The sequence below is a fragment of the Panthera pardus genome, unplaced genomic scaffold (assembly GCF_024362965.1).
Source record: "Panthera pardus isolate Hobbes unplaced genomic scaffold, ASM2436296v1 HiC_scaffold_8, whole genome shotgun sequence".
NCBI lineage: Eukaryota > Metazoa > Chordata > Mammalia > Carnivora > Felidae > Panthera > Panthera pardus.
The window spans coordinates 82,474,907-82,501,374 of record NW_026527013.1 but is presented as its reverse complement, the minus strand read 5'-3'; the positions used below and the strand labels follow the sequence as shown (position 1 = coordinate 82,501,374).

The 26,468-nt window shown below is 37.3% G+C and overlaps 1 protein-coding gene across 12 annotated transcripts in view; it reads left to right on the top strand.

Annotated features, from left to right (window-relative positions):
- MAGI2 (membrane associated guanylate kinase, WW and PDZ domain containing 2) overlaps positions 1-26,468 on the top strand; it is a 1,325,358-nt gene that overhangs the window by 1,065,252 nt on the left and 233,638 nt on the right. For all 12 annotated transcript variants that reach the window (XM_053897620.1, XM_053897618.1, XM_053897619.1 and 9 more), the window contains one exon: positions 23,874-24,512. In XM_053897620.1, coding sequence (XP_053753595.1) covers positions 23,874-24,512 — 639 coding nt within the window. The remainder of the gene's footprint in view (positions 1-23,873; positions 24,513-26,468) is intronic.

Below are 26,468 nucleotides of genomic sequence, written 5' to 3'. Positions count from 1 at the left end.
CCAGATTTACCCTAATCCTACAGGTGAAATGCAGACCATGCCTTGACTTTGCCTGAGGCACAAGGAATGCCTATTTTTAGAATTCCTTTCCTTCCTTTGTAACTTGCCACATCTCTATTCAGGACACAGATCATATGCCAGTTTTTCTATGACACCTGAATCTCCTGGGTAGCAATTCACCATATTCTTTATGTGGGCTCCCAAGAAATCTCATCATATATCCTATAGCTCACCTACCCCTTTGGATTGTGGACTACCTGACAGCCCTACTGGGCATATCTTTTTTCTTTTAAGTTTATTTATTTATTTTGAGAGAAACAGAGACAGCACCAGCGGAGTAAGGGCAGAGAGAGAGAGAGAGAGAGAGAATCCCAAGAAGGCTCCATACTATCAGCGCAGAGCCTGATATGGGGCTCAAACTCAAGAAACGTGAGATCATGATCTTAGCTGAAACCAAGAGTCAGATGCTTAACTGACTGAGCCACCCAGGCACCCAAGACTGATATGTTAATAAAGTTTGTCTATTTGTCGTCTCCCTTAAATCCTTTTAAGAATAAGGCAAAATCTGGAGGTAGTAAGGAGGAAGAGAGAAAGGGAAAGGAAGGGAAAAAAAGAAGGAAATCATATTCCTATAGAGAGTAGCTTTCAAATATGTATTTTTTTTACTTGGACCTGTAATGAGGAATACATTTTATACCGTGAACTCAGTACACACACAGATACACACACATGTGCACCCACACACACAAAGCTGATATTAAAAGTTTCACTTTTTATATTGAGTTAAGCTCACTTAGCTTACAAATGCAGTGCACTGTATTTTATTATTTTTAACACTAATATTGAGTTGCTAAATTGATTTCTACAAGCAGTGGAATTACTTAGGGATCTTTAAAATATGTATTCATGCCTGAGTTCCAGCCCCAGAGGTTCTGATCGAATTGGTGTAAAATATGGCCTACATATAGAAATCTTTAAAAGCCTTCCAGGTATTTCTACTGTGTGAGTTAGGGTATGAACTGCAGGTCTGGGACCTTGCTACTCAAACTATGACCCATGAACAGGGGAATGACACCCTCTTGGACTTTGACAGGAGTCAAAATGCAGAATTTTGGACCTCACCCCAGATGCCCTGATTCCATCTTATCTTATAAATCAGAACAGTTGTATATATTTAAGTTACACAACTTAAGATTTTGTTTTAGGTATATATAGTGAAATGATTACTAAAGTCAAGCTAATTAACATATCCTCTCCTCACATGGTTGCCTTTTTTGGTGTGGTTGCTTATAATTTTCAGTATTTGTAAAAGTGCTTAAAATTCAAGGTCAATATTTGACTCAAGTGTGGATTCCCTGGAGATGGAACATATTTTAACACTAAAAACAACATACTTCTGATTTGATGGTGTAGTGTAAAGGGGGGAAAACAGCTCATTTAGGGCCCAATATATTTTTGACTACTAGTAGTAATATAATTTAAATTTTAAAAAGAAATATTTTTTGCCTTTTAAAAATGCTTCATTTTCCCAATTTATTTTTTAAATAGAGAAAAAGTACATGCAGTGAAATGTATATAACTTGAATATGCCATTGATCAATCTAGAGAAATCTACACACCTATATATGACCACCAAAATCAACCAAAATCAAGATATTACATGTTTCCCACCTCTGAAAAGTGTTTCTGTGCCATCTGCTAGTAATCTTCATCTCACACAGGCAAATCCTTCTCTGGTTTTGATCGCCATAGATTCAATTTTCCTGGTCTGAAACTTCTTATCAATGGAATCTAGATATATAAATGAGGGGTGCCCGGGTGACTGAGTGGGTTAAGCATTGGACTCTTGATTTCAGCTCAGGTCATGACCCCAGGGTCATGGGATTGAGCCCCGCATTGGGACTCATGCTCAACATGAAGCCTGCTTGGGATTCTTTATCTCTCTCTCTCTCTCTGCCCATCTCTTCCCTGCCCATTTCCCTCAGTCATGCACTCTCTCTCTCTCTCTCTCAAAAAATTGTTAAAAAGTTTAAAAAAATATATGAATCTATGTTGATATATGTATCAGTAGTTTATTATTTTATACTGCTGAATAATATTCAGTTATATGACTATGCCACAGTTTGTATATTGAATAAGACTATTATAAACATTCTTGTTGACATTAAAAGAAAAAAAACTGCATTTTAACAAGATAACCTGGTGATTTGCAAGCATATTAAAGTTTAAGTAGCACTCCTCAACTTAAGAGTACCAGGAGGCAGTTCTATGTAATCACTAGGAATACAGGCTGTGTCGAGAATGGACAAGTTACTGACTTCCCCAGGCTTCAGTTTCCACCTCTCCTATACAAGAACATAGCATTATTTCCAGGAAGAGTAACAGTATTCTATCCATAAGATTCTTATGAGGGTCAAATCAGATAATTCATATTAAAGATTCTGTGCAATGCCTAACATATAACAAGGATAAAGGAAGCATCATCTATTTTTGTTATCGTCAGTACCAGCAAAATGACTGGCAAATAGTAGGCCCTCAAAAAATTGTGCTGTTCTTTTATTGAAATGGAGACTCAGAAAGGTGAAATAATTCACCAAGATTACAAAACCAGTTTACCAAAAATCTAAGGATCCAAAAAACATTCTAAGAATAAATTAAAAGTTCTATTCTGCCCCTATGGCTAACAGTTTCTAACTTGCAAGGTTTTGATATTGTTGGAATCCAAGTGTCACTAAACATCTCTGTGTAGAATCATGCACTGGAAAGAATGGTTTCAGTGAGTTAATTTTGCCCTCGCTCATAAAAGCTATCTTGTAAATTGTCAGAGTTACTTGCAAGCTATTAAACCCTTATGAGTGTCCGTAGCCAGTTGGTCAAAACTTGTTTATTTCTCCAGCATCTAGCGCATATCTATCAGAATTTAAACTGCAAAGTGTGCTTTTGAAAATTGTAAACCATTTTATTCTTAGTGTGTATTTTCTGTACTTATTTCTGCAGTGGAATTCAGAACCATACATTCCTGGCCATTAATTCAAGCAATAGTAGTTTTGGGGGGAAGTAAGAAGATCCTTCTACCATATAACCAAGGTCCTATAGTTAGTGCACAAACATATGATTGCTTCTGCTCCCATTTTGATGACAAGCAGCCACATTTCTCCACTGATGACCAAACCACAATTTGAGTCAAATTATAACTCATGTCCTGAGCTAGTGATCATAGCTCAGGAAACTGTGTTATCCCCTTTCCCTATAAAACCATGCATGAATCCACTGGAGAAAGGATACATCGAGAGACTACACCATTTTGGAAGTTCAGCTAAAGACTGACAAATACATTTCATTGACTTCTGGCCAAATAAGCCTGACAAGCTTTTCCAGACAGGAAATGAAGGATTGTCAGGAAAAGGGGAGGTGCACTTGCCCTAGCCCAGACACTGAGCAGGGGATGCAGGGAGAGGGAGACACATGAATAAAGGAGTGTTTGTCAAAAGTTCCTAGTAATAGAGCAGCCTAGACTGGATAGCAATTTAAAGATAAAACTGCACAGTTATCTAATTATTTTAAAATAGAATTGGCTGTTTTTCAGTTTTAAAATGTCAAAAGAGAACTAGAAACTGGTTCTTAAAAAGGACATTTAGTCAGCAGGAGAGTCCAGGATGAACATCAGGCTTGAAACCGCAGCAACCAGGTGAGTTATAGCCTAAATTAAATGACTTCAGGGCATCTTAGCTGCAGCTAGGAAAGGAAGAAGAGAGAAGCCAGGTAGGAGCTGATGAACCCAAATTGATAGGCATGAGGCAGCCAAAGGGAGCCTGACCCACAGTCCCTGACCCTTGTGCATCCCTTTGAGTGGGTAAAAAGTCAGTCACTGTGTGTGTGTGTGTGTGTGTGTGTGTGTGTGTGTGTGTGTGTGTGTCCATGTCCAGAATGTTCCACCGAGGCTATGGTTGTAGTTTAAGTGAGCACAAACACGATACAGACAAAATTTCTTGCTCTATTGGCTCCAATGGCAGAAGCTGTCATTATCTGAGACAGTGCTTAACTACTATCAATAGAGAGATTAAATACTGGAAAGCAGGACACCTGAAGGAGACATCAAACCCAACAGCAGTTCTAAACACCAGCTGAAAAATGGTGACTTGGCAGGCTTCAGAGTGGCTTCTGGGAATCTAAGCTGGAAGCAGAATGATCTCTTGGGTAGCTCCAATACATGATGCAGCAGGAGCAGTTAGTCGACGTGATTTGGGGGTAGCTATCTCCTTTGTAGAGAGGGAAATAGCTCCTCTAGTTAAACCAGAGGCCATTGCCTTATGGTCAATTCTCAGATACCCCCTTCACAAAGACAAATTTCAGTGAGGTAGGGGAATGGGGAGGTGGTGGTGAGTGAAGTGGCAGTTAATAGTGGAGACCAAATTTGTGTATGTCTTCTTTAGAGCTAAAGCCAGAAAAGAACAGGGAAGAGCCACTGAACTTCAACTTTTATAACTTATAATATATTGTCTATAAGAGACTGCAAAATGTAGGAATATCTTTCAGAACTCTTGAAAGGTGGTCGTCCCACCTCAGTTCATATATCACTAATAATGAGGAAGTGATGGCAGAAAGGAAATTGAAACCTATTAAGTACTCACTGTGTGCCAACATGTATAGTCTTAGTTAATCCTCACAAGAGTCCTGTGAGATATAGGTATTATTATCTCCACTTAAATAGATTACAAAGATTTGATTGGGACATTGAATAAGTTCCAAGGACATTCAGCAGCAGGTGGTGGATCCAGGTCTGTAGGACTCCAAAGTCCATTCCTAAAAGCCTTATGCCATATGCAAAATGTGGACAGTCATGGACCACAACAGTGGCATCTCTGGAGCTTGTTAGAAAAACAGAATTCCAGGGTGCCTGGGTGGCTCAGTCAACTAAGCGTCCAACTTTTGATCTTGGCTCAGTCAAAATCTCGCGGTTTGTGGGATCAAGCCCTGCATTGGGGTCTGTGCTGACAGTGCAGAACCTGCTTAGAATTCTCTCTGTCTCTCTTTTTCTCTCTCTCAAAAATAAATAAGTAAATAAACAAACAAACTTAAAAAATACAGAATCTCAAGTCCCACCTCCAGAATGACTGGATCACAATCTGCTTTTTAACAAGATCTCCAGGTGATTTGTGTGAACTTTAAAGGTTGAGAAGCACTGCTCTAAAGCTCTGAGGTTTTTCCCACCATTCTGCTACTTGAGACAGTTTCTCCCAAAATGGCAGAGTCATAACTGGTCAATGTTCTTTCTTAAATTAAATCAAAATCTTCTTCCTTGTGACCTTTATCTGACATCCTTCGAGGGTGTCATTTTTTCTACTCCTTTTCATTTTTTTTGGAATATAAACTCAACTTTTTTATACCTATAACTATAAAATTTTATCTGCCAGTTTTAGTCTGCATTGTCAAATCTAAGATCCTTTCTAATTTTTATTGATTTCTCCCAGGTTTATAATTTATATATTTAATGGACATATTTCTTATTATTCATTCATGTATGATATGTTGATAGAGAGAGAGATACACACACGTATTAAATTCAGTCACACTTAGAGTCCATCCAATGGCATGGCAATGTTAATCCATTTATCAATTTATGTGGGTTCTGCTATTCAAAAACTAGAAATGGTGGTTGTCAGGGCTGGAGAGAGGGGAAAATGGAGACGTATTAGTCAAAGCATTCAAAGTTCTAGTTATACCAAATGAGGTCTACTATAGAGCATAGAACCTATAATTAACAATACCATATTATATACTTAAAATTTGCTGAAAGAGTAGAACTTATGTTAAATGTTCTTATCACAAAAGAAATAATAACAAATAATTTTCTGTACACAAAAAAAATAAGGAGAAAACTTTTGGAGATGATGAATATGTCTATGGCACAGATTGTGAGGATGGTTTCACAGATGCATCGTTATCTCCAAACTTATCAACTTGTATACATTAAATATGTACCACTTTTTATATGTCAGTTGTACCTCAATAAAGTGTTTTTAAAAATCAACAAGCATAGACTATCCTGAGGTATTTTCCAGGCTATATTTCTCCAACTTATTTCCGTCGATTTTTTGTTAAATGTCTTACTAACTCATAATGCTCCATGTCTGTGGAACTGTCCTAATAACTTCATATCACAGAAGAAATCAGGTTATATGAGAATAACTAGGGCACCTGGTTGGCTCAGTTGGTCAAGCCTCCAATTTCGGCTAGGTCATGATCTCACGGTTTGTGAGTTCGAGCCCCGCATCGGGCTCTGTGCTGACAGCTCAGAGTCTGGAGCTTGCTTCTGATTCTGTGTCTCCCTCTCTGCCCCTCCCCTGCTGTCTCTCTCTGTCTCTCTGTCTCTCTGTCTCTCTCTCTCTCTCTCTCTCTCTCTCTTTCTCTCCTCTCTCTCAAATAAACATTAAAAATTTAAAAAAAAAAGAAAACTAATTTTTAGTCAACCCATCCTGGCTGCTAGCAATTATCCATTTCTTTTCTAAGGCTCATGCACAGTTTTTCTAATAATCTGTTCTAAACGAGCAACAAATTTTACTTGCCTATTTATGATTTCTAGAAACACTTTTTCCTTTTAAAAAAAATGGGCCAACTGCCTGGCCTTCATTTTCCAAGATTTCTCCCATTCACTCTCATTTCTTAAAGAATTCTCATGGTGAGTTCTTTCAGAAGAATAAATTTGGAATACTTGGAATCACAAGATATGAGTCTGGTACCATTTAACTGCTTTGAGCAACAATCATTGCTCAAAACAATTTACCTATTCTATAAAATATCTATTCTATCAAATAGGCATAATAATTATGCTTATAAAATATAGTATGTGGAAAAGTATTAGACAGAGTGTATATGATGGTGCTGGAACAACTGTATAATAAAATTAGTGTCCTGGAGACTTAAACCTATTTAGTAGTTGACACTCTCTAGCTTTAATTTTCCCTGTCTTGATTCTGATACCACCTGGTACGCAAACTGTTTCCAAAGGCCAGTGAGTAATGCTGTACTGTGCCATGACCTTCCCTTGGGACAAAGTTTGGCAATCTATGACAACCTGGGCAATTCTGCCCACTGCCTGTTTTTGTAAGTTTTATGGCAACAACCAAACTCATTTGTTTATATATTGTCTGTGACTGGTTTTGTGCTATAATGGCAGAGCTGAGTAGCTGCTACAGAGATCACATAGCTTTTACGCCAGAAATATTTACTTTCTGGCTTTTCCCAGAAAAATGTTTGCTGACCTTTGCCTTTGACTACACACTTTAGAAAAGAGGGACTTTGCGATATATAATTTTCTGTACACAATTCCTAATCAAGCTCTGTGCTTAAGTACTAAATAAATTCATTTTATAATAATCCCTTTAATAGGATTTTATGACCTAAATGAAATTATATTCTAAAATAAAATAATGTGTAATGATTTGATAAAACTAGATCAATTAGAATAGTTAGCTAGAAAATCCTGTTGATTTTAAGCCTTGTTGATAAAAAAAAATGAAAATCTGTAATACCTCTGTTTGATTTGCAGCCTTAATAAATCCTAAATATTAAACAAAGTGCATCTTTTATGATGATTGCACTGATACTCATGTCAAATTGAGCATCAGATCTCATTGTCCAGTAAAGTAGACATCAATGGAAATAATGTAGAAAGTTAAGCTGAATCTTAGCTCTAACTTAAGATACGATCTACATTTCCTTTTAAAATGGCTTGCTCAGCCCAATGTGTCAGCACAATATTTGAATATTCTAAAACTTAAGTACAGAAAAAAGTTCTCAAATTAAGAGTCTCAAGAGTCAAAGTTTGAAACCACTTTGTTTGGGGGGCCTTTTTCAATAAAGAATTTCAGGACAAAGTACATGTTATTCTGCACGACAGTCTGTTAATTGTTTCCAAGAGAATAATAACAAGCCGTCCTTGAAAGGAATGTCTGGCAATGGAATTAGCTCTGGAGACTTTAAGACGGTATTTGCCAAGAAACAAGGTCAGTCTGATAATATGTCAAACACATCCTTTATTAACCTGAATAAATAAAATATACCTATAAATTATGAAGTGCATGGTGGCTGAGTTGCCTGACCACTGCTTTTAAATGTTCTCATTAGCATGTCATGTCTGTAATAAATGACTTTAAATTTTGTATTTTCTCTGACAGGATATTTTAAATTGTATAAAAGCAATACCCTCCTGTTCGCAGGGGAAAGAATGGCTATGCAATTATTTTATAGAATCATGGTCCAGGTTGAGCTTTACTGACATAATTGATTAAATAATGGATCAGAGTCTTCTATGGAATACATGTCTCTTCCAAAGTGGTTATTGCTATATATAGCTCATAGCATCTGTAATAGGCCTAATAGCAATAAATCTGTTTCAACAGAGTAACCCAAAAGACTTCAGTTAAAGTGATATTTTAAAAGCCAATGACTAGTTATTGTATTTAATTCATGTTAGCAGACCATAAATAGGGGAAATTAATGAAAAATATAACCTTTTCTGCATGCTAAAACTCAGGAACAATGATTTTTCATCTTTCATCGGAAAATAACCAGGTTAACCCAACATTAAATAAATGTCTCGATTGCACAATGCAATAAATGTGTAACATTTAACAGGTAATTAAGACTGTGTCTAAAACAGTGAGAGAATAAGAGAATTCAAATATGAATATGCACACATACACACACAGTATACAGCATGGTCTGTCACAATTTACCCACAAAGCCTTACAAACCAGTTTATCTATTTGAGATGCCTGTAACCATCCCCTAGGCAAATACTTTTTGGGTGTATCTAATCTAAATTATCCTGACCTGAGCTGTATCTTTGTGTTTAACCGAGATGTGTGAGGGCACAATTTGAGTCCATAGGAAAATAATCCCACAACTGAAGAACTATGATCAATCCAAAGAATGTGATTTTTGTGCAAGGTTTATGCTGTATTAAGTAAGTAAAAGAGCAAAAGTCAACTAATAAGTATGAGACCACTTCCCTTGTCTTTCCTTGTCCCAGTCACTGACCACCACCCCAATCTTCATCCTCCTCAATCGGTACTTCCCTGAAAGTACCCATCCCCATCTAACACTGTTTCCCAAATTCACTGCACTTTTAGATAGCTCTTCTTTGGATAGCTCATAGTTTAAGATATTGCATGGCTACAAATCTTTGCCTTCAGCAAATGTCCTTGATCCCTTATTCTGTGTCGATGCTGTACTAGATGCCCACTAGATAAATGAGAAATGAGGATAGCTGTTTTCTACATTACTCCAAAGAGAAAGGATATGCATTTTTCTCATTTTTTTAAATTTTGTTTTGTTTGGTACCTTGGTGAGCACTGCTTATTAATAAGCACCACTTATTTTTAAAATTTCACTGAAATACTGAAAAAGAATCATGCATTTATCCGTAATAACTATATGCTAGTTTTCCTTGCCACTTTGAGTTACAGTTAATAGTATTTTAAGGTTAGGGACTAAGTCTTATGCATCTTTGTATCTGCTGGGCCCTTCTCAGAGCACATAGTAGGGACCACATAAATATTTATTGAATGCATACTAAAATGTCAAAATTATTGTATTATGATTAAAAATACATTAACCTGATGTGAGTTACACTGGTTAACCCATGCTGATGTAAAACTCTAATTAATAGTTAAGTTACTGAAAATAGAAGAACTAACTAATTGCTGCTGAATAAAAGAATTGAGATTTGGGCACCTGAGTGGCTCAGTCAGTTGAGCAGTGACTTTGGCACAGGTCATGATCTCATGGTTCACAGGTTCGAGCCCACATCGGGTTCTGTGCTGAAAGCTCAAAGCCTGGAGCCTGCTTCAGATTCGGTGTCTCCCTCTCTCTCTGCCCCTCCCCACTCGCTCTCTCTCTCTCTCTCTCTCTCCCAAAAAATAAATAAACATTAAAAAAAAATTTTTAAAGAATTGAGGTTGGAAATCATTTTAAATACAAAATCCATAGAGAAATAACAAAAGAAATCAGAAGTGAAATCTTAGGACCTAGGTTCCTATGATCATGGCTCCAAAACTTTTATCTGTAGCCTCTCACCTCTGTGTTTGCAAGCATCCCCATCTACTAGAATTTACAAATCATTACTTACCTTCCTCCTACCATGAATTTTCACTTATGCCAATGATTCTTACAGATAACAAAGCTAACATTTTAAACACTTCTCTAGTTTTTAAGATATCAAAAATAAAGATATTTTGTATATGTAAAATATGCAAGATATGTCATAACTATAATTATGTTCTTCACATACTGATTTAATCAACCATAATTAGTAAAGTTACAGTTAAAAATAGTGTTAGTGCATCTTTCCAGACTTAAAAAAAAATAGTAAAGAATTTATGAGAACATTTTTGCTGAACAAAGAAAAGCATTTAATTAAGTAAAATAGGTACTGAAGTTTATTTTTGTATTCAATTTGCCTTTACAAAAAACAAAATTCTGCCTCTTAGCTTTAATCCTTCTTCACAAAGCAGGTAAATGTCTTGTCAGACTTAACATGATAATTGCAAATTTAATAGGTGAATAAACTTAAGAACCTACAATCAAACCCATAGGGAAAAATAAAACCAAGACAAAAATTAGATAAAACAGTTTGTAGCAGAAAATATTTTATATAGTTCTTATTTCCCATCTTTTCAGAACTAAGTCTGAATTTTAATTAATATTTTTTCCAATATCCTGACTCAAGTATTTTATGCTGAAGGAATTATTGAAAGATTGACTAGCAGACTTTTGATGTAGTAATAAATATTTATGATCTCCTGACTGTATTTTTATATTATTCATTGACTAAATCCTTAGATCTCTTGCTTCCATAAGCCAGTAATTATGGATATCAAGTGTAACTTCATGCTTTCTCTGTGTCAGTTTCCTGAGTAGAAGTCAAAATGGAAATGGTTTACAATTACATGCCTTCAGCCATCATTGATTATTGTTTATGTAGAAAAGTTAGCATGTCTGTGTAACTAAAATTGAAAATACAATGTACAAAAAAAATAACAACTAAATATCTTTTCCCTGTGTTCTAGACCTAAGGAAACTGATGCTTTACAGTTAGCTAATGAGCTAATTGCCCCTCCCATACTTGGGTCCATTCAAATTATCAACCCTGATTTCAGTTAATTGGAATACATAGTCCTGTTCCTAGTAGTTCAGCCTTTTAGGATTTATGAAAGCCAGATTTTCAAAGCTTAAGCATCTCATATACTATTTTTTGTTCTTTTTTTTTTCCTGTATTTATTAGATGTTTATGACCTCAAAGTTGTATTTCCAATGGTGCTCTTTTGTAGCTTGGCATTTTGTCCACATTTTGTTTTGATTTACTTCCTTTACCCTTGGGCACCTGGTCAGCCCATTCAGATATAGATAATTCTATCATTTTGATTTCTTCATGTAGGCTACAAGTTGTGCATAAAAACTGGACTGGTATGTCATGATAAAATATCGCATATGTTTACATTATGCCAAAATAGGTGTTCAATTCAGGCAGTCAAAATGTGAAATTGGGTAAACAAAATTCCAAATGATTAACTTGTAGTCTAAGTCTTAAGAAATGCCAAATAAATCGATGAAATGAATCTTGAAATTTCATAAATTTATATAACCGAGAATGCATATAGTTAGCACACTGGCCTGAAAGTAACACCAAACATGATAGAGACTGAGGCAGCTCTGATATTTTGCAACTGTGGTACTTAGTTTTGCTAAGCTATGACGACTTCTTCTACAAAACAAAGTTAGTATATTCTCCACCAGGTTATTTCAAGGATTAAATGAGACTAAGTCTCTAAAGTGCTTGGTGGAATTTGGGGCACACGGTTTTATTATTCTTAGCACATAAATAGTAGCTATTGTTATTAGCCAAGTTAGTCATTGCTCTGTGACTTCCAACCATGCATATTTTCAGTAGAAAGGATTTAATGGACTATTTTTGCATTATCTAAACCAAAAAAAAAAAAAAAATCAAGAGACTATGTAAAACTTTTACTTTTCGATTGATTAATCTGGGACTATATGGTTATGACTCTTGCATTTTAGTCTGGTTTGCAAGAACTTGAAATATAAAGTGCTGATAGTATAATTATAAAATTATTACTAGATTTGCGTTTAGAAAGCAAGAAATTTTCATTGTTTTGTCTTTATTGTTAATTATATTTGGCTGGAATACAAAGTACTGTAACCCTTCAGTGAGCGATGAGTGATATAACATAGACACGTGGATCTATTCATGTAGATATATGTTCAGTGGGAGTGATAGAAGGAGGGACAGTTTAAGATCTTCCAGGATGAAGTTCCACTAACTTATTCCAATCAGTTTTAGTATAATAATTGTAACATTGGGAACAGCAGGGGATTATATTGTTTTTCTCTGTGCATTTGTCTGCTGCATCTGAGAATAGAATAATCTCCATTATCTGCAGGGAAATTGCTGCATATTTCCCTGAAACTCATAGACTAGTGACATTATTCATCCCCAAAACAATCTGTGTACAATGTATGGCGTAGAGGGGGTCGTGGGAAGGTACCATACCCTTATGGAGGAAGTCTTGGATGTCTGATATTATAAAAGACCATATTGATTTCCCTTTCTCTTCTCCTAAATCAAAGAGATAGTAACCATCTTTCTCTGGATTCCAAAATTTTAGTGCAGCCAAGAGAAAAATGTTTCTTCCCCTTTTCCATGTGTTTGAGGGTTTTCAATTGACAATCTTTGGTGTATATGGCCCGATGAGCAGACTGACTTTTTGATACTTGTATAAAATATTGCTCTTTCAGAAACTGAAATTGGAAATAAAAGTGTCCAAGTTTGAACGATCAGAGTCTGTCAGTGAAGATTCACATCTGCCAAGTCTGTTTTCCTCTTAACAAGTTAGAAGGCTCTCTCACCAAGCCTTGGACCCGTGTGTATGCAATATACAGTCACATTTTTAGCATGGCACATTTGTTCTTTCTGCCAGCCATTTTATGAAGCTCGGCAACTTAATGCTGCACCAGTTCAGAAGTCCATATGGGAGGAATATTCTGGCAGCCCTCGTTTCAGCAAGGCAGCAGGGGCTCTGCAATTGTTCACGTGAAGGGAGTGAAGGAGTAGATCAACATAATCTAATGTTACAGTATCAGTTAGGGATTGTTGATTGGCTTGCAGTGGAAGCACCAGTCAGAGCACTTTCCAGAAATACCATACAGGGTGATAAAGATCTAGGGGTGAGAGTTCCTTGGCCGAGCAGCCCCAAAATTGACATCCTCTATCTTCAGTCTGGATGCTCAAGACAGTACCCAGCTCACACAGGAACAGATAGTCTTTTTTTTTCCAAAAGTAATTCAAGGGAACAAGTTTGCAAAATGTTCTCTGGCATCTTGAAATAGTTATTCCCCCCTATTCTAGTACCAATTTCACAGTATCAAAAACTAAATTCCACTTTCCTCCAACTAAAAAAACACTGCTTCTACCTTTCTTAAAAGTGCATGTTGGTAGCAAACACTTAGAAACCGTTGGGCAGGAGGCAGTGGTCTGAATGAAATGGATCCACTGGTCCTTTTCATCTCTCCTTGATGTTCATTTTTCTTGCTCAGTCAGAATGGCTTGCAATCCACAATCATGGGTTGAGTAAACTGTTGGAAAACAGGTCCACAAACAGTTCCTGGCTCCCCCCAGCCAGCTGTCCCCCATCAGTTCAGGGGAAGCTTTACAGCCATTTGATACTGTGTTGGAGTAAGTTCAGAAGGTAGTGATGATCATGCCATGTTGGCCCCTAGGAGCCACTTATGTAAAAAAGAACCATACTCTTTGAGGTCTATGGTTAATGCTATTTGAAAGTAAGCATGCGAGTTGCTTGCCATTCATATAAAATTGCTCTTCTTTTCAAGGTAGTTCTGTAGTTTGAGTTTTCATGGAGGGTTGTGTGTTGATTGAGCATATTTCTTTGATGCCTCTGCCCTCATCTGTATCTATAACACACAGGAGAGGACAAGGAAACTTCATTTTTATCTTGCTTTCATAAACTTTCATCTTGCCAAGGTTTTAATATAGATTTTTAAATTCTTTCATTTTTATTTTCTTCAGTGAAATCGTAAGTTCCCTTTCAATGCAAGAACCAATTTTCATTTTACAGGATTCCTCTGATAACATGTTGGTCTTTTTTGTGTTTGTTTAAAATTCATTACATTGTTTTAGAGAAATGACAGATTCATTGACCATTTCATGTTACTGAATTAAAGTGAGAAAGCTATTTAGAAAGCCTCTGCTCTTTGGAGCTTTGCAAAAACCAGTCTTTTGTGCTTTCTTTTTGTGCCTTTACTTATAGTTTTAATCTGAAGAGTTGTTTCATCTTTGCCAAATCAGCAAATAATCAGTGCTTTTAAATTTCTCTTTTCTTTCTCCTCTCTAACAAAGTAAAATGCAAGTATTTAAATAGATCTTACCACACAATGCCAAACACAAAGGAAATGTAAATAGCTCGCTGGACTAATTCACATCTGCCAGGGAATAATTGTTGGATGTGTGCTGATTAGGCATAATTTTTTTTCAACCAAGCTTTTAATTAGGCATCTGCACCGGGTCACACAGATGACATTATAAAATGTGGATTAAGAAGTCTTTCATTCTTTTGAGAAATAAGTGGCCATGCTAACATCTTGGTATCCTTCTGCCTATAGTTAGAGTGTTGGAATCACTGGCTGCTGTTGGAACCTTGGGGTAGGCCCCCAGAAGCTTGTCATTTACCTGTTTAATGGTGCCACAGAAGTTTCCCAGTACCTTATGGGAGGGCAGTAGGAGAGCTTTTCATATTCTCACAAGATGTAGATAATCCCCAGGCTGCACCTTAGACATGATGCTTTCTGACTTTTACATTTAACATGAACAGAAACTAGACTACAGAAAGTGAAACTGCTCCGGCGCCTGGGTAGCTCAGTAGGTTAAGTGACAGACTTCAGCTCAGGTCATGATCTTGTGGTTTGTGAGTTTGAGCTCCACATCGGGCTCTGTGCTGACAGTTCAGAGCCTGGAGCCTGCTTCAGATTCTGTGTCTCCCTCTCTCTGTGCCCATCCTCCTCCAACCCTGCCCCCTTCCTCCCCCAACCCTGCCCCCTTCCTCCCCCGCCCCCTCCGGGCTCGCACTCTGTCTCTCTCTCTCAAGAATAAGTAAACCTTAAAAAAAAAGGAAAGAAAAGAAAGTGAAACTGCTTGCTCAAGATCACACAGCTATTGAAATAATTTCTAGTAGAGCTTATGTTTCACGATGGTTACTGAGTTTGGGGAGTTTCAGTGCCCTATCACCCCTCGGCCTCAGCATCCTCAAAGCCTTCTTCCAGGCAGCTTTTTTGAAGGGACCACAGGAAGCTGACTGAGCGATTGCGATAGATTCCCCTGTTTGCAATTATTTGCTTCACCGCTCTCCTCCATTAACTTAACTAATTAAAAGAATATTGCAGTTCATTTCTCAATTTTCATATTCAGGAATTAAAGATATTTTACCCAGTGTTCCTACTGATATGATTTGAGGTACACAAAAGAATGCCTGAGTCAACACTTGTCCCAGATGATTTGAAATTCTTAACATTTGTGTGGAAGTCTTGAATTCAATGTCTAAATCTCACCTAATTATTAGTGTGACTTTAGAGAAGTTATGTAACTTCTCAGCTCAGTTTTCATATATATAAAGAAAGTATAGGTCACAATGCCTATTTTATACAGATTATGGAAGAATTGGGTAAGGTGGGGTTTGTAAGTGCCAGATAAATATTATATGTATTAAAATGGTAGTCACTATGGTCAGAGAAATTCGTGGTGCTGTTAATGTGGTTAAAATGGGTTGAAGAACTAAGCTGTCAGGAGGAATGCCACACAGGGAGAAGTAATTAACAGCCAACACAATAGGAGGTGGCCAGAAAGATGGTCAAAAAGGTGAAGCTGTCCTCAAAGGGTGATTAGGAATTTGTTATTGGGGACAAGGCATGGAGAGAAGCAGGAGGCTGGAAAGAACAGAGGATGTATAGGGGCATGGCTGTGAGCTTGGGCAAGTGAAACACAGTATAGGTTGGGAAGAGACAGGAGATGGTGAAAACGTATAAGATCCTTATATGCTATGCTACAGAATTTGGACTCTATTATCTTCCTGTGAACAGGCACTGAAGGACGTGAAATAGAAAAAACATCAGAGAATAAAGTATAGAGGAGGAGCTGAGCTTTGCAGCCACTGACACTAGTGTCCTTGACCTGCAGAATATTCACACTCTCTTGGTTCCTGAGCCAATACTGACCAGAAGGGGGAGTTAATTAGGAATCCCCTGTACTCCTAGAAATCTGTACAGGGTGGGATTAGGGAACTCCGTAATCCCACAGGTTCACTGAATTATGCATATGCTAGGCTTCCCTCTCCTCCTTCTCTTGTCTTTCCTGCTGACATCAGGAAGACCAGCCAAGAGACTGTTGCAGAAGTTCATACAAGAGATGGTAAGCCCTGACCTCAGGTGGTGGAAGTAGGAAAACAAAGAAAGGAACCAACTGCAGACTTAGCTAAGAGGGAGATCCAGACCCTGTGTCTTAGAATTCCAGAATGAAGAAAATACCTTAGAGATCATCTGGTTCAGTCTCCCCTTTAATAACATGGTGCCTGAGTCATAGTAGTCGTTGAGTATAGTAAATATTTGCTGAACAAATTAATGAATAAATGAGGGCTAAAACCCAGAAATGTGCTGACACCACTAATTATTAACATCACTGGCATAAGAACATAAATCTCCTGATTCCTAAGTCAGTGCTCTCTCCATATGCCACACTTGGTTTTATAATGTAAAACGTAAATACATACATACATACATACATACATTCATACATTCATTATTGGAGACTTATGTTAGTGCTATAGCTGAATTCACCTCATTTTCATTCACAATGTGATTTAAAATGTAGCATATCAGATTTAATAAACTATCCTTTTCTGATGAAGGCATTTTGTACTGACTCTCATACCTTCATAACCTAAATATTTCTGTTTTGCATTTCTGCATAATGGGAGGATTCCTGCAGTAATGCTATCTACAAGACAGATGTTTAAAGTCAATAGAAGCATGGAAGGTTCAGAATTTCCAAGGTGGGATCTCCTCCAATTAATGGCTATTTTTATAACTATCACTCTAAAGAGACCATTTGGGAATTTTAGAAACTGCTTTAAATTATTCCAAGAGAATGGTGTTTCTGCCTTATGACAACAGAAATCTGGGAAATAGTCTTTATTTTAAGCAAAAAAAAAAAAAGAGAGAGAGAGAGAGAGAGAGATTTAGGTATAAGGAAAAACTTTGGGGCAATAAGAGACATAGAACCCTGTAACAGATTCATCAAGGAACCTGAGAAAATAAGACAAAGGCCCATTTATTTCCTTGGGTATTTCTCTCTAGATGTTTCTCACTTTGTGACATTACTAAGACTATGCCAAGACCGACACATGTAGATGTAGTAAGTTGCACCTACCACCTCACCTCTCACCACTGCCACACAGTTCAGACTATCTGATCCCTACACCCGCAGCACATTGTATTTATATTCCAGAAAAGAATGAGGAATCCAAGGATACTTTCATGAGTCACTGGTCTTCCTCGATGGGAAATGGTGTATTCAGTCACATGGATGAACATATCTGTCCTCTCAAATTTCTGCAAAAAAACTATCAAATACTTTAATAAAATTCAGCAGGTTCCTTTTAAAATTTTTTAACATTTATTTATTTTTGAGAGAGAGAGAGCATGAGCAGGGGAAGGGTAGAGAGAGAGGGAGACACAGAATCCGAAGCAGGCTCCAGGCCCTGAGCTGTCAGCACAGAGCCCGATGAGGGACTGGAACTCACGGACCGCGAGATCATGACCTGAGCAAAGTCGGATGCCCAACCGACTAAGCCACCCAGTCCCCCCTCAGCAGGTTCCTTTTAAAGATTCGAACTATTGTATTGTATTATTCTCATCCTTAAGATGTTTTTATTTTCCACTCGTTATCAGTTATTTGTTTAAAAGTTTAACATATGTATTTATATATGTAACATCATAATAGTTCTGTACCATTTATAGGACATTTTCACAGACATCTCTTTTCTGTAGGGTAGGGTAGAACAGCTGTCATTATCTCCATTTCATAGATGAGGAAACAGATGTTGAATGACTTGCTCAAAGAGTGACCCAAGGAGACCCAGTTTCAATTCCGTTTGCCCATCTGACATACCACAATGCTTCATTTGGGAGAATAAACAATATCAAGGGCGAGTATTTACAATTTAATTGAAGTGTTGAGTATCACACCCTCAAAAGTACATTTCAGAATGTATTATGTTTTGGAGGGTTGTAGAATAGAATGAAAATGAATTTCAATATTATAATAAAATTTCCTATTACAGTAAAATTATATATTTTTATTATAAAAAACACAAACACACAAGATTCAGAAAAGGAAGTCCAGTTAAATCTTATTAGCTGGAGAGGAACCTCAAAAAAATAATAAGTTTTCAATACAAAATTCATGTAATTGGTGGGATGGGAGTAGTGGGTGAGAATTGTCTTTCAGCAAAAATTTAGATGACTTGGGAAAAACAGAAGTTAGAAACAATGAAGGCTGCAAAGTTAGCAAATAAACCTACTCCAGTTTTCCTCTGACTAAACCTTTCTATCCTTTATTCAATAGGAATTTATCCTAAATACCTAAAGAGTTCTCAACATAGTAATATTACTCTATTTATTTTGTGGGGGGAAACGTAGAACAGGTAGAAAACTCCCACAGAAGAATAAAGTCAAGAGATGAAATTGTAACATGAGATAGTAACATGAGATAGTAACAATCGGAGCAAAATAATGAAAGATATTTTTGAAGAGGTGAGGAAGGAATGAATCAGATGAGATGGAGTTACACACAGAAAGGAAGTGCCCCTGAGGGTAGAAGAATAGCAGACTTCAACTAAAAGGCATAGAGCAAGTTGTAGATTGTAGGCAGCAAAGACACCAGCATCACAGAATGGAAGTTTATAGGGTAGTGAAAACAAAAATAAATTGGAAAGCCTACTGGTCAAGAGTGTTAACCAACACGTTTAAAGATTGAGTATTTTGAACTTCCATGACTACAGGATGTGAATGGAATGTGAAGTAAGTTAGTCTAGTCTGGTCCAAGATGGTGGTTAAGGAAGGTAGACAGCAGGTGGTAAGTGACAGAGGCTAAAAAGGAAGTTTCGGCATACTACAGTGACTCAACAAATGTGGGAGCAGAAGAAAGAGGTACAAAAATAATTCCATTTTAAGCAATGCTCTATGAAAAGTGCCCTATTTTATCCAAAATGATGAAGAACCCAAGAGATATCCAATATTGTATTTTGGTTTCCATGACTAAGAGAGAGACCAGTTATCTTGGAACATATTCTTATACAGGCCAGCAATTTTAAACTTCTGCTTCATCAGCCTGATTCTCCTTCACTTGTACTTTGAAATCTCATAACTGAGAATCAGGTCTTTATGAGACCAGCCCTATTTGGGACACCAAACTCATCAGTCACATCAAATTTGACCCATAGGCCCCAGGTCAGTAGCCCTAAGACATCTGGCCTCAATAGGGCCTAAAGTAAATGGCCATATAAGAAACAACGTAACATTGCAGGCAACATGGCAATGAAGATGCATGCTTGGCTGCCAAAAGAAATGCATCATTTTATTTTTGTGAAGAACCTTTTTTTGGTAAAATTAAAAGTGTTTTCACAAGGGTGATCTCATTCTCACAGTAGCCATGGCAAAAAGGAAATGGAGGAGATATTTTGATTCCCATTTTATAAAAGAATGAATTGAGAGAGGGAGAAATCAAGCGACTCTTTTCCAATTCTCCCTCTTAAATAGGCCAACGGGGCTTGAGCTAGAGCCAATTTTCCTAATGACGTCTCTTTCTGTGCTCTGAAGCCCAGTCTATCCCAGGATTTGGCATGGCACCATCGGATGGCATATACCAGGTGGCTCATATTTTTATTTCACAACATGTAAATGACATTCATACAGCAAGTCTATAAATATCCTACCCAATTAGTTCTATCTGAACAGGCAAATGTTTGCTTACAAATCCATCTACAACAATTTTGGCATGACACAATGTCTAGGCATCTATATACATTTTTTTAAAGTGAGCAGCTGAGTACTGTCAAGTTGTTAGTTTTATTCTGTGATAACTGACCTCTCATCTTTTACATTCAGAAAGCTTCTGTGTAGCGCCGTAAAGATATCACTTTATCACTGCTTGCTTGATGACTTGAAAAATTGCTCTGAGCGGAAAAGATCCATAAATTTTAAAAGGCAGTCTTACCAAGAACCACAAATAGTTCTTATTCTGCTTCTAAATAGCAAGATCACATTAAAACTCAAAAATAGATAACATTAATCACTATAATTCAAATAACTACTCTCTAGACCTGGCAGGGAACCGTCAGAGCTTAGTTCTTTCCTCCTATGAATTTCTGGCACAGCATGCTGGGGGGCTGGGGAGTTGTTAACAGTGATTAAAGTTAGGGAAAGCCTTAGAGGCATTTGTTACCTTCCTACCTTTGATCTACCTACTCAGAAACTCATACTCAGTCTTGATTATGACTATGGTGGGAATATCTTGGTGGGACTGTCCTGATTTTAGAGAAGGATATAACCAAGGACAGATAATAATTACTGGAATGGCAATCATCCTTTGCTAACAACTTACAAACCCTGTCACCTGCATGATCTCATTTGTTATTTCCCATAGAACAAGAAGTTGCTATTACTCTTGTTCCTCATTACTTGTGAAGAATCTGAGTCACAGAGGATTTAAGTTGGTTTTGGAAGTCACACAGCTAATTTTAAGTGAGGGAGCTGGAAATCAGACCAAAGTCTTCTGACACCCTACCCCATATAATGTCAGCTATACCGTGCAGCCCCCCAAACCTACCGAAAACACTGGATCCAGAATGGAGATGGGCAGAAGAGCGGTCAATGTGTTAAAACAAAAAAATGTAAAAGACCAACCAAATAGGAAAAAAATGAGGAAATGATATGTACTAAAGAGGAAACCCAAATGGCCAATAAACATATAAAAAATTCTCACCCTTACTAGCAGTCTGGGAAATGCAAATTAAAACCATGATCACACCCATTAGATCAATGAAAGTTAAGCCTGAGAATGCCAAGTATTGCATCAGATAGGGAGCAATGAAAATTTTGATATACTAAAAATGGGAGTGTGCAGCTATTTGACCTATTTTGCGAGCCATTTGCCATTGTGTAACGAAGTTGAAAAAGCATGTGGTCTATGCCCAGCAATTCTGTGGCAAGGTCCATATCTCAGAAAAACTCTATATTCACAAGGGCCATGGAAAGAGATTATTAGCAGAATTATCTTAAATAGCCAAAAATTCACAAAAACCCCAGCATCCATTAACAGAAAAATGGATAAATGTTAATAAAAGAGTGATATAGCCATCCAATCCTCTATTGCAATGAAGAGTAATGAACTAGAGGTAAAGGTATTAAATAGATAAACATCAGAAATACATTTGGAAGGAAATTATAGAAGATTAATATGTATTCCATTTCCAATGATTTTTAGAATGTGAAAAGCCATATTTGGGGGTATATTATTATTTAGGGATTAAATATTATTTAGGAATATTATTTACAGGTACCTGGATATGTCATAAAAGCATAAAGTACATGTGAATAAAGCAGGACAGTGACTACCTTTGGAAAGGGCAAGAAGTGAATACAAGTGGGAGGGGTGTGCTACCTGGAGGGCCATAACTAATATGTGCAGTGCTGTCTTCATTAAGTTGGATGGTGGTACACAGGTAGTTATTATTCTTTCAACCTTCTAATGTGTAAAATAGATTATCAAAACTTAAAAATCAAAGAGGCAGGAAAGAGAAGAAAAAAAGTTTGTCTGGATTAGACACCTCTCTGGGACTCTGGGATGACCAGGCCAGTTGAAAATGATGTCACAGGGTCCCCGGCCACCCTGGTCTAATGAGGAGTCATAGCAGCAGGGGGAGGAGGATCATCCCAACTCAGCCCTGTATCATGCTCCAAAATCCCAGCCATTACCAACACCCTTTCTGATAGACATAATTTGAAGAGTGAAGTTCCATCTCACCAGTCACAGAGTCTGTGACATTTTCTAGAATCACACCTAACCTGGATCCCCAGAAAATGGCTTTTCTGTCTTTATATCTTTAGCACTTTCACACAGTTCTCTAGCATTCGGGAAGAGGGAGTGTTAACTGAGTCTATGTTGCTGATAGTATTTTACTCAGGAATGTTTTATTCATAGAATTATTTATTTGAGAATGCATATAGTGGAGTAATTTTATATCAGATACTAAAAAAATCTAGAAAAGTATTTAACTCTGAAAACTCAACTCTGTGTTTTTCATTTTTGATGTTTGCAATTTTGATGGGCAAGAATATCTCAGAATGAAATCCTTAGCCATTTACACTATCCCTTTCAGAATTATCCTGATAAATTAATGTCTGCTGAGTTACTCATTTGACAGTCCATGAAAACATGTCTTTTTATCCCTCATATACTCCTCAGCATAGTCAGGCATAATCTCAGTTTGCAAGTTCAATTCTCAAATATTATGGTTTTTAAGGATAAAAATATCAATCCATAATAGAACAGTTGTCTAAATATAAAACTGTTATTCATACATAATTGAAAATTTAAACAGTTATCTCAAACAAGCATGTTTTTCTGCATTTTAAGGAGGAAATATTGTTTTCCAGAGTTATTCATTATAGTGAATAGTGAGTTCATTATAATGAATAATTAACATTTAGGGCATTTGAATATCATAAAGTTAACTTCTAACCAGTGGACTTTTGTAACTCTATTATAGTTCACTGGGGAGAGAGGACAAATGCCTTTTAAAAAATGATCTACAGAAATATAATTAATCTAACATCAAAGGATGAGCCTGTGGCAGCCTCCTGTTTGAAAGCCAGGGTCCCCAATCCCCTCCATCCTTTTTTAGCAACAGTGATATTAATAGTGGTCCACATTTTTGGGCACTCACCATGTGTCAGGCACTATGCCAAGCACTTTTCCTGCATTATCTTATTTTCTCCTCACAACAACTTTACAAACGCAGAACTGTGGTTCAAAGCAGGCAAGTCCCTTGCCCAATATCACATATCAGCTAAGTAGCTAGAGCCAGGATACGGACCCAGATCCCTGGTCCCAAAACCTGTGTTCTTGACCTTGCTTGTATACATGAACCTTTGTAATTACATCTTGCTGTAGATGGAGAAAGTAAGAGGGCAAAATATTTTCCTCTTTCACAAAAAAGAAAAATAGTTGACTGAGACAAGTTATATGTCTATCTCTGTCTCTGTCTCTGTCTCTGTCTCTGTCTCTATCTCTATATATACTGGGGCTTTCTTTTTCATCCAAAACTTACGACTACCACTTCTCAGTAGTTTGAAAATTCTATTAACTGAATTGCACTGAAGATGGAAATGATGGAAAAGAAGCACAGAATGTGTGCTTCCTCAAGGCACAAATTCATCTAAACTTTTCTTCCTGAGCCTTTCTTTCTGAATACAAAGCTGTTTCTGAACTCCAAGAATAACCAAATAGGATTTTTTTTCGTCATTTGATCATTGTATTTGTTGGCAGACCTGTTGTAACCTTGAGTCACCTACGGTGAATTTAAATATTATTCTAATTGATTTTCTCACTGCTTACTGAGAAACACAGTGCCTCTTTTACTAGTCTCATAAATAATTCCATTTCTCTATGTCAACTTTAATTGAACTTACCTCATGTTGTCAATCTCTTTCTTTTTTCCTTGCAGGTGATGTCATTGTCTATATTAATGAAGTTTGTGTCCTTGGACACACTCATGCAGATGTAGTCAAACTTTTCCAGTCTGTTCCTATCGGTCAAAGTGTCAACCTGGTGTTGTGTCGTGGCTACCCTTTGCCCTTTGATCCTGAAGATCCTGCTAACAGCATGGTGCCACCCCTTGCAATAATGGAGAGGCCACCTCCAGTGATGGTCAACGGAAGACATAACTATGAAACATATTTGGAATACATTTCTCGGACCTCACAGTCAGTTCCAGATATAACAGATCGGCCACCTCATTCTTTGCACTCAATGCCAGCGGATGGTCAACTAGATGGCACGTATCCACCACCCGTCCATGATGACAATGTGTCTATGGCTTCATCTGGGGCCACCCAAGCTGAACTTATGACCTTAACCATTGTGAAAGGTGCCCAGGGCTTTGGCTTCACTATTGCCGATAGTCCTACAGGACAGCGGGTGAAACAAATACTTGACATTCAGGGATGCCCTGGCCTGTGTGAAGGCGACCTCATTGTTGAGATCAACCAGCAGAATGTACAAAACCTGAGCCATACAGAAGTAGTGGATATACTTAAGGACTGTCCCATTGGAAGCGAGACTTCTTTGATTATCCATCGAGGAGGTAAGATAACACTGGCTCATCAATAAAATATTCAGGTAAAATAGTAAGACCTTTACAATAATATCATAAAAGTGGAAGTTTCTCTGGAGCTGAATGAGAACACACTCTAAGAAAGTAAAAGAGAAAAGAGTCCAGGAAGCTATGGGTTTTTTTTTTAATTTTTAGAATATGTATTCTCCTATTTTACATTAAACACAATAAACATAGTGCTTGCAGTCTTACAAATCTACCTTAATATGAATTTGGAGGGTAAAGATTGAATCCCCAAATATGAGTGGGCTGTATTCCAAAAGTTCATTAATGTACCGACTGTAGAAATCTCAGGCTGGGTTTCCATTGACTTAATTAAGAAATCTGAGTCTTCCAACCAAACCAATATTCTGTATTGTGCGTAGGATTCTAGGCTAGCTAGTTCAACCCTTTCCAAATTCAAGTATAGTCTTGATAATCCCCATAAGAACCATTGGAAACTGATTGTTGCAGAAAAATCTTTTTAGAGTTGTGAATTGGGATGCTTAGGACACTTCTTTCACTACCACATGGATAATTACTCATGGTGCCCTCCATGACCTGGGAAGAAAGTTATGGAACAGGGTTAGAGCTGGAGTTCTGGGCTGGGTGTTCTAGGTGAAGTATGAACATCGGAGCAGTGAGGAGCATGGTAGGAGCTCTGAGCCCTGGGTGTTTCTTCTTTTCTACCTTCTGGAGGAGAGAATGGGGCCACGCAGAAGGCCCCTCCTTCATTTCTGTGCTACTTTGCTCTTAATTATCAGTCAAACTAGGGAGAGAAAGAAGGGAGGGGCTACAGATAGGGAGGATTCTTGAAAATAGAGTATAAAAGAAAAGTCTCAAGCTAAGTCCTGGTTTTCCACTTACCAGTTCTGGGATTTAGGATACTTAATGTCCAGGAGCCTCAGAAGCCTCATCTGTTATATTGTGATGAAAATACAATGGTGGTCCTGCTCTTCATGTCGAATGACCCACAATAGGTGTTCATGAAATGTCTGTTGAGTGTAAATGAGCTTCAAAGCTACAGCAAGGGTGGGTCAGAAGGGGCAGTACTGCACGGAACTCATGCGTGAAGAACACATGTGTGGCAAACATATGTGATTGTCTATTCAGAGCACTAAAAACAGCATGAAAGCCCTGTCGGTTTGAAATGCAAATGAAAGCAGTCAAAGCTTGAAAAGAAGCACCTTTTATGATTTATTTGGCCCTCTCTGCAGGTGTTTCCACTTCAAGGAAATATTTACATTATTGATTCCTTGTGTGAAAATGGACATCAAATACTAAGCATTTTTGAGCGACGGTATGCAAAGTATTATGTTCCTATATTAAAAAAGGGAAATTATGGTAGCAGACGTCTTAAATTTGACCTTCCTAAGGCATTGTTACAAAATAGCACTTGAATCTTGATAATTAAATATTGACAGTTCATTTTCATTTCTACCACTGCTTGTGTAAGATTATAACCAATATTCTTAATTAAATAGCCGTATCTTCATAGCGTGCAATTGAAAAGCAAATCTTTGTAACAGGTTCTTGATATTAAAAGGTATACTGAAAATCACTGTGCACTATATCCAGCATATGATTTATAGAAACAAGTTTGTGTACAAATCATTAAGTACTGACTTTTTTTTAAAGACTTGGCATAGCAGGAGGAAGTATTTTGAAGTCATCTATGTATGTATAAATGCCCGCTCCCTGCTAGACAACCCGATTCTTGCTCTTTCTTTCCCCCTATTTTCTTCACCTCTCATTTAGTCCTCCAGCATGTTACATTCTACTTGCATTTTGTTTGTGTTTGGGGGTGAGGAATTTTTTTTTTATTTTGTGGCCCCTACAATCACTTATGGAATGCAGTACCCAGGGATGCTTAAAGTATTTCTAGTCAGAAACCTCTCGTGTTTCCCCAAATTCCCACAATTTGCACTCAGCTGTCTGAAATTATTA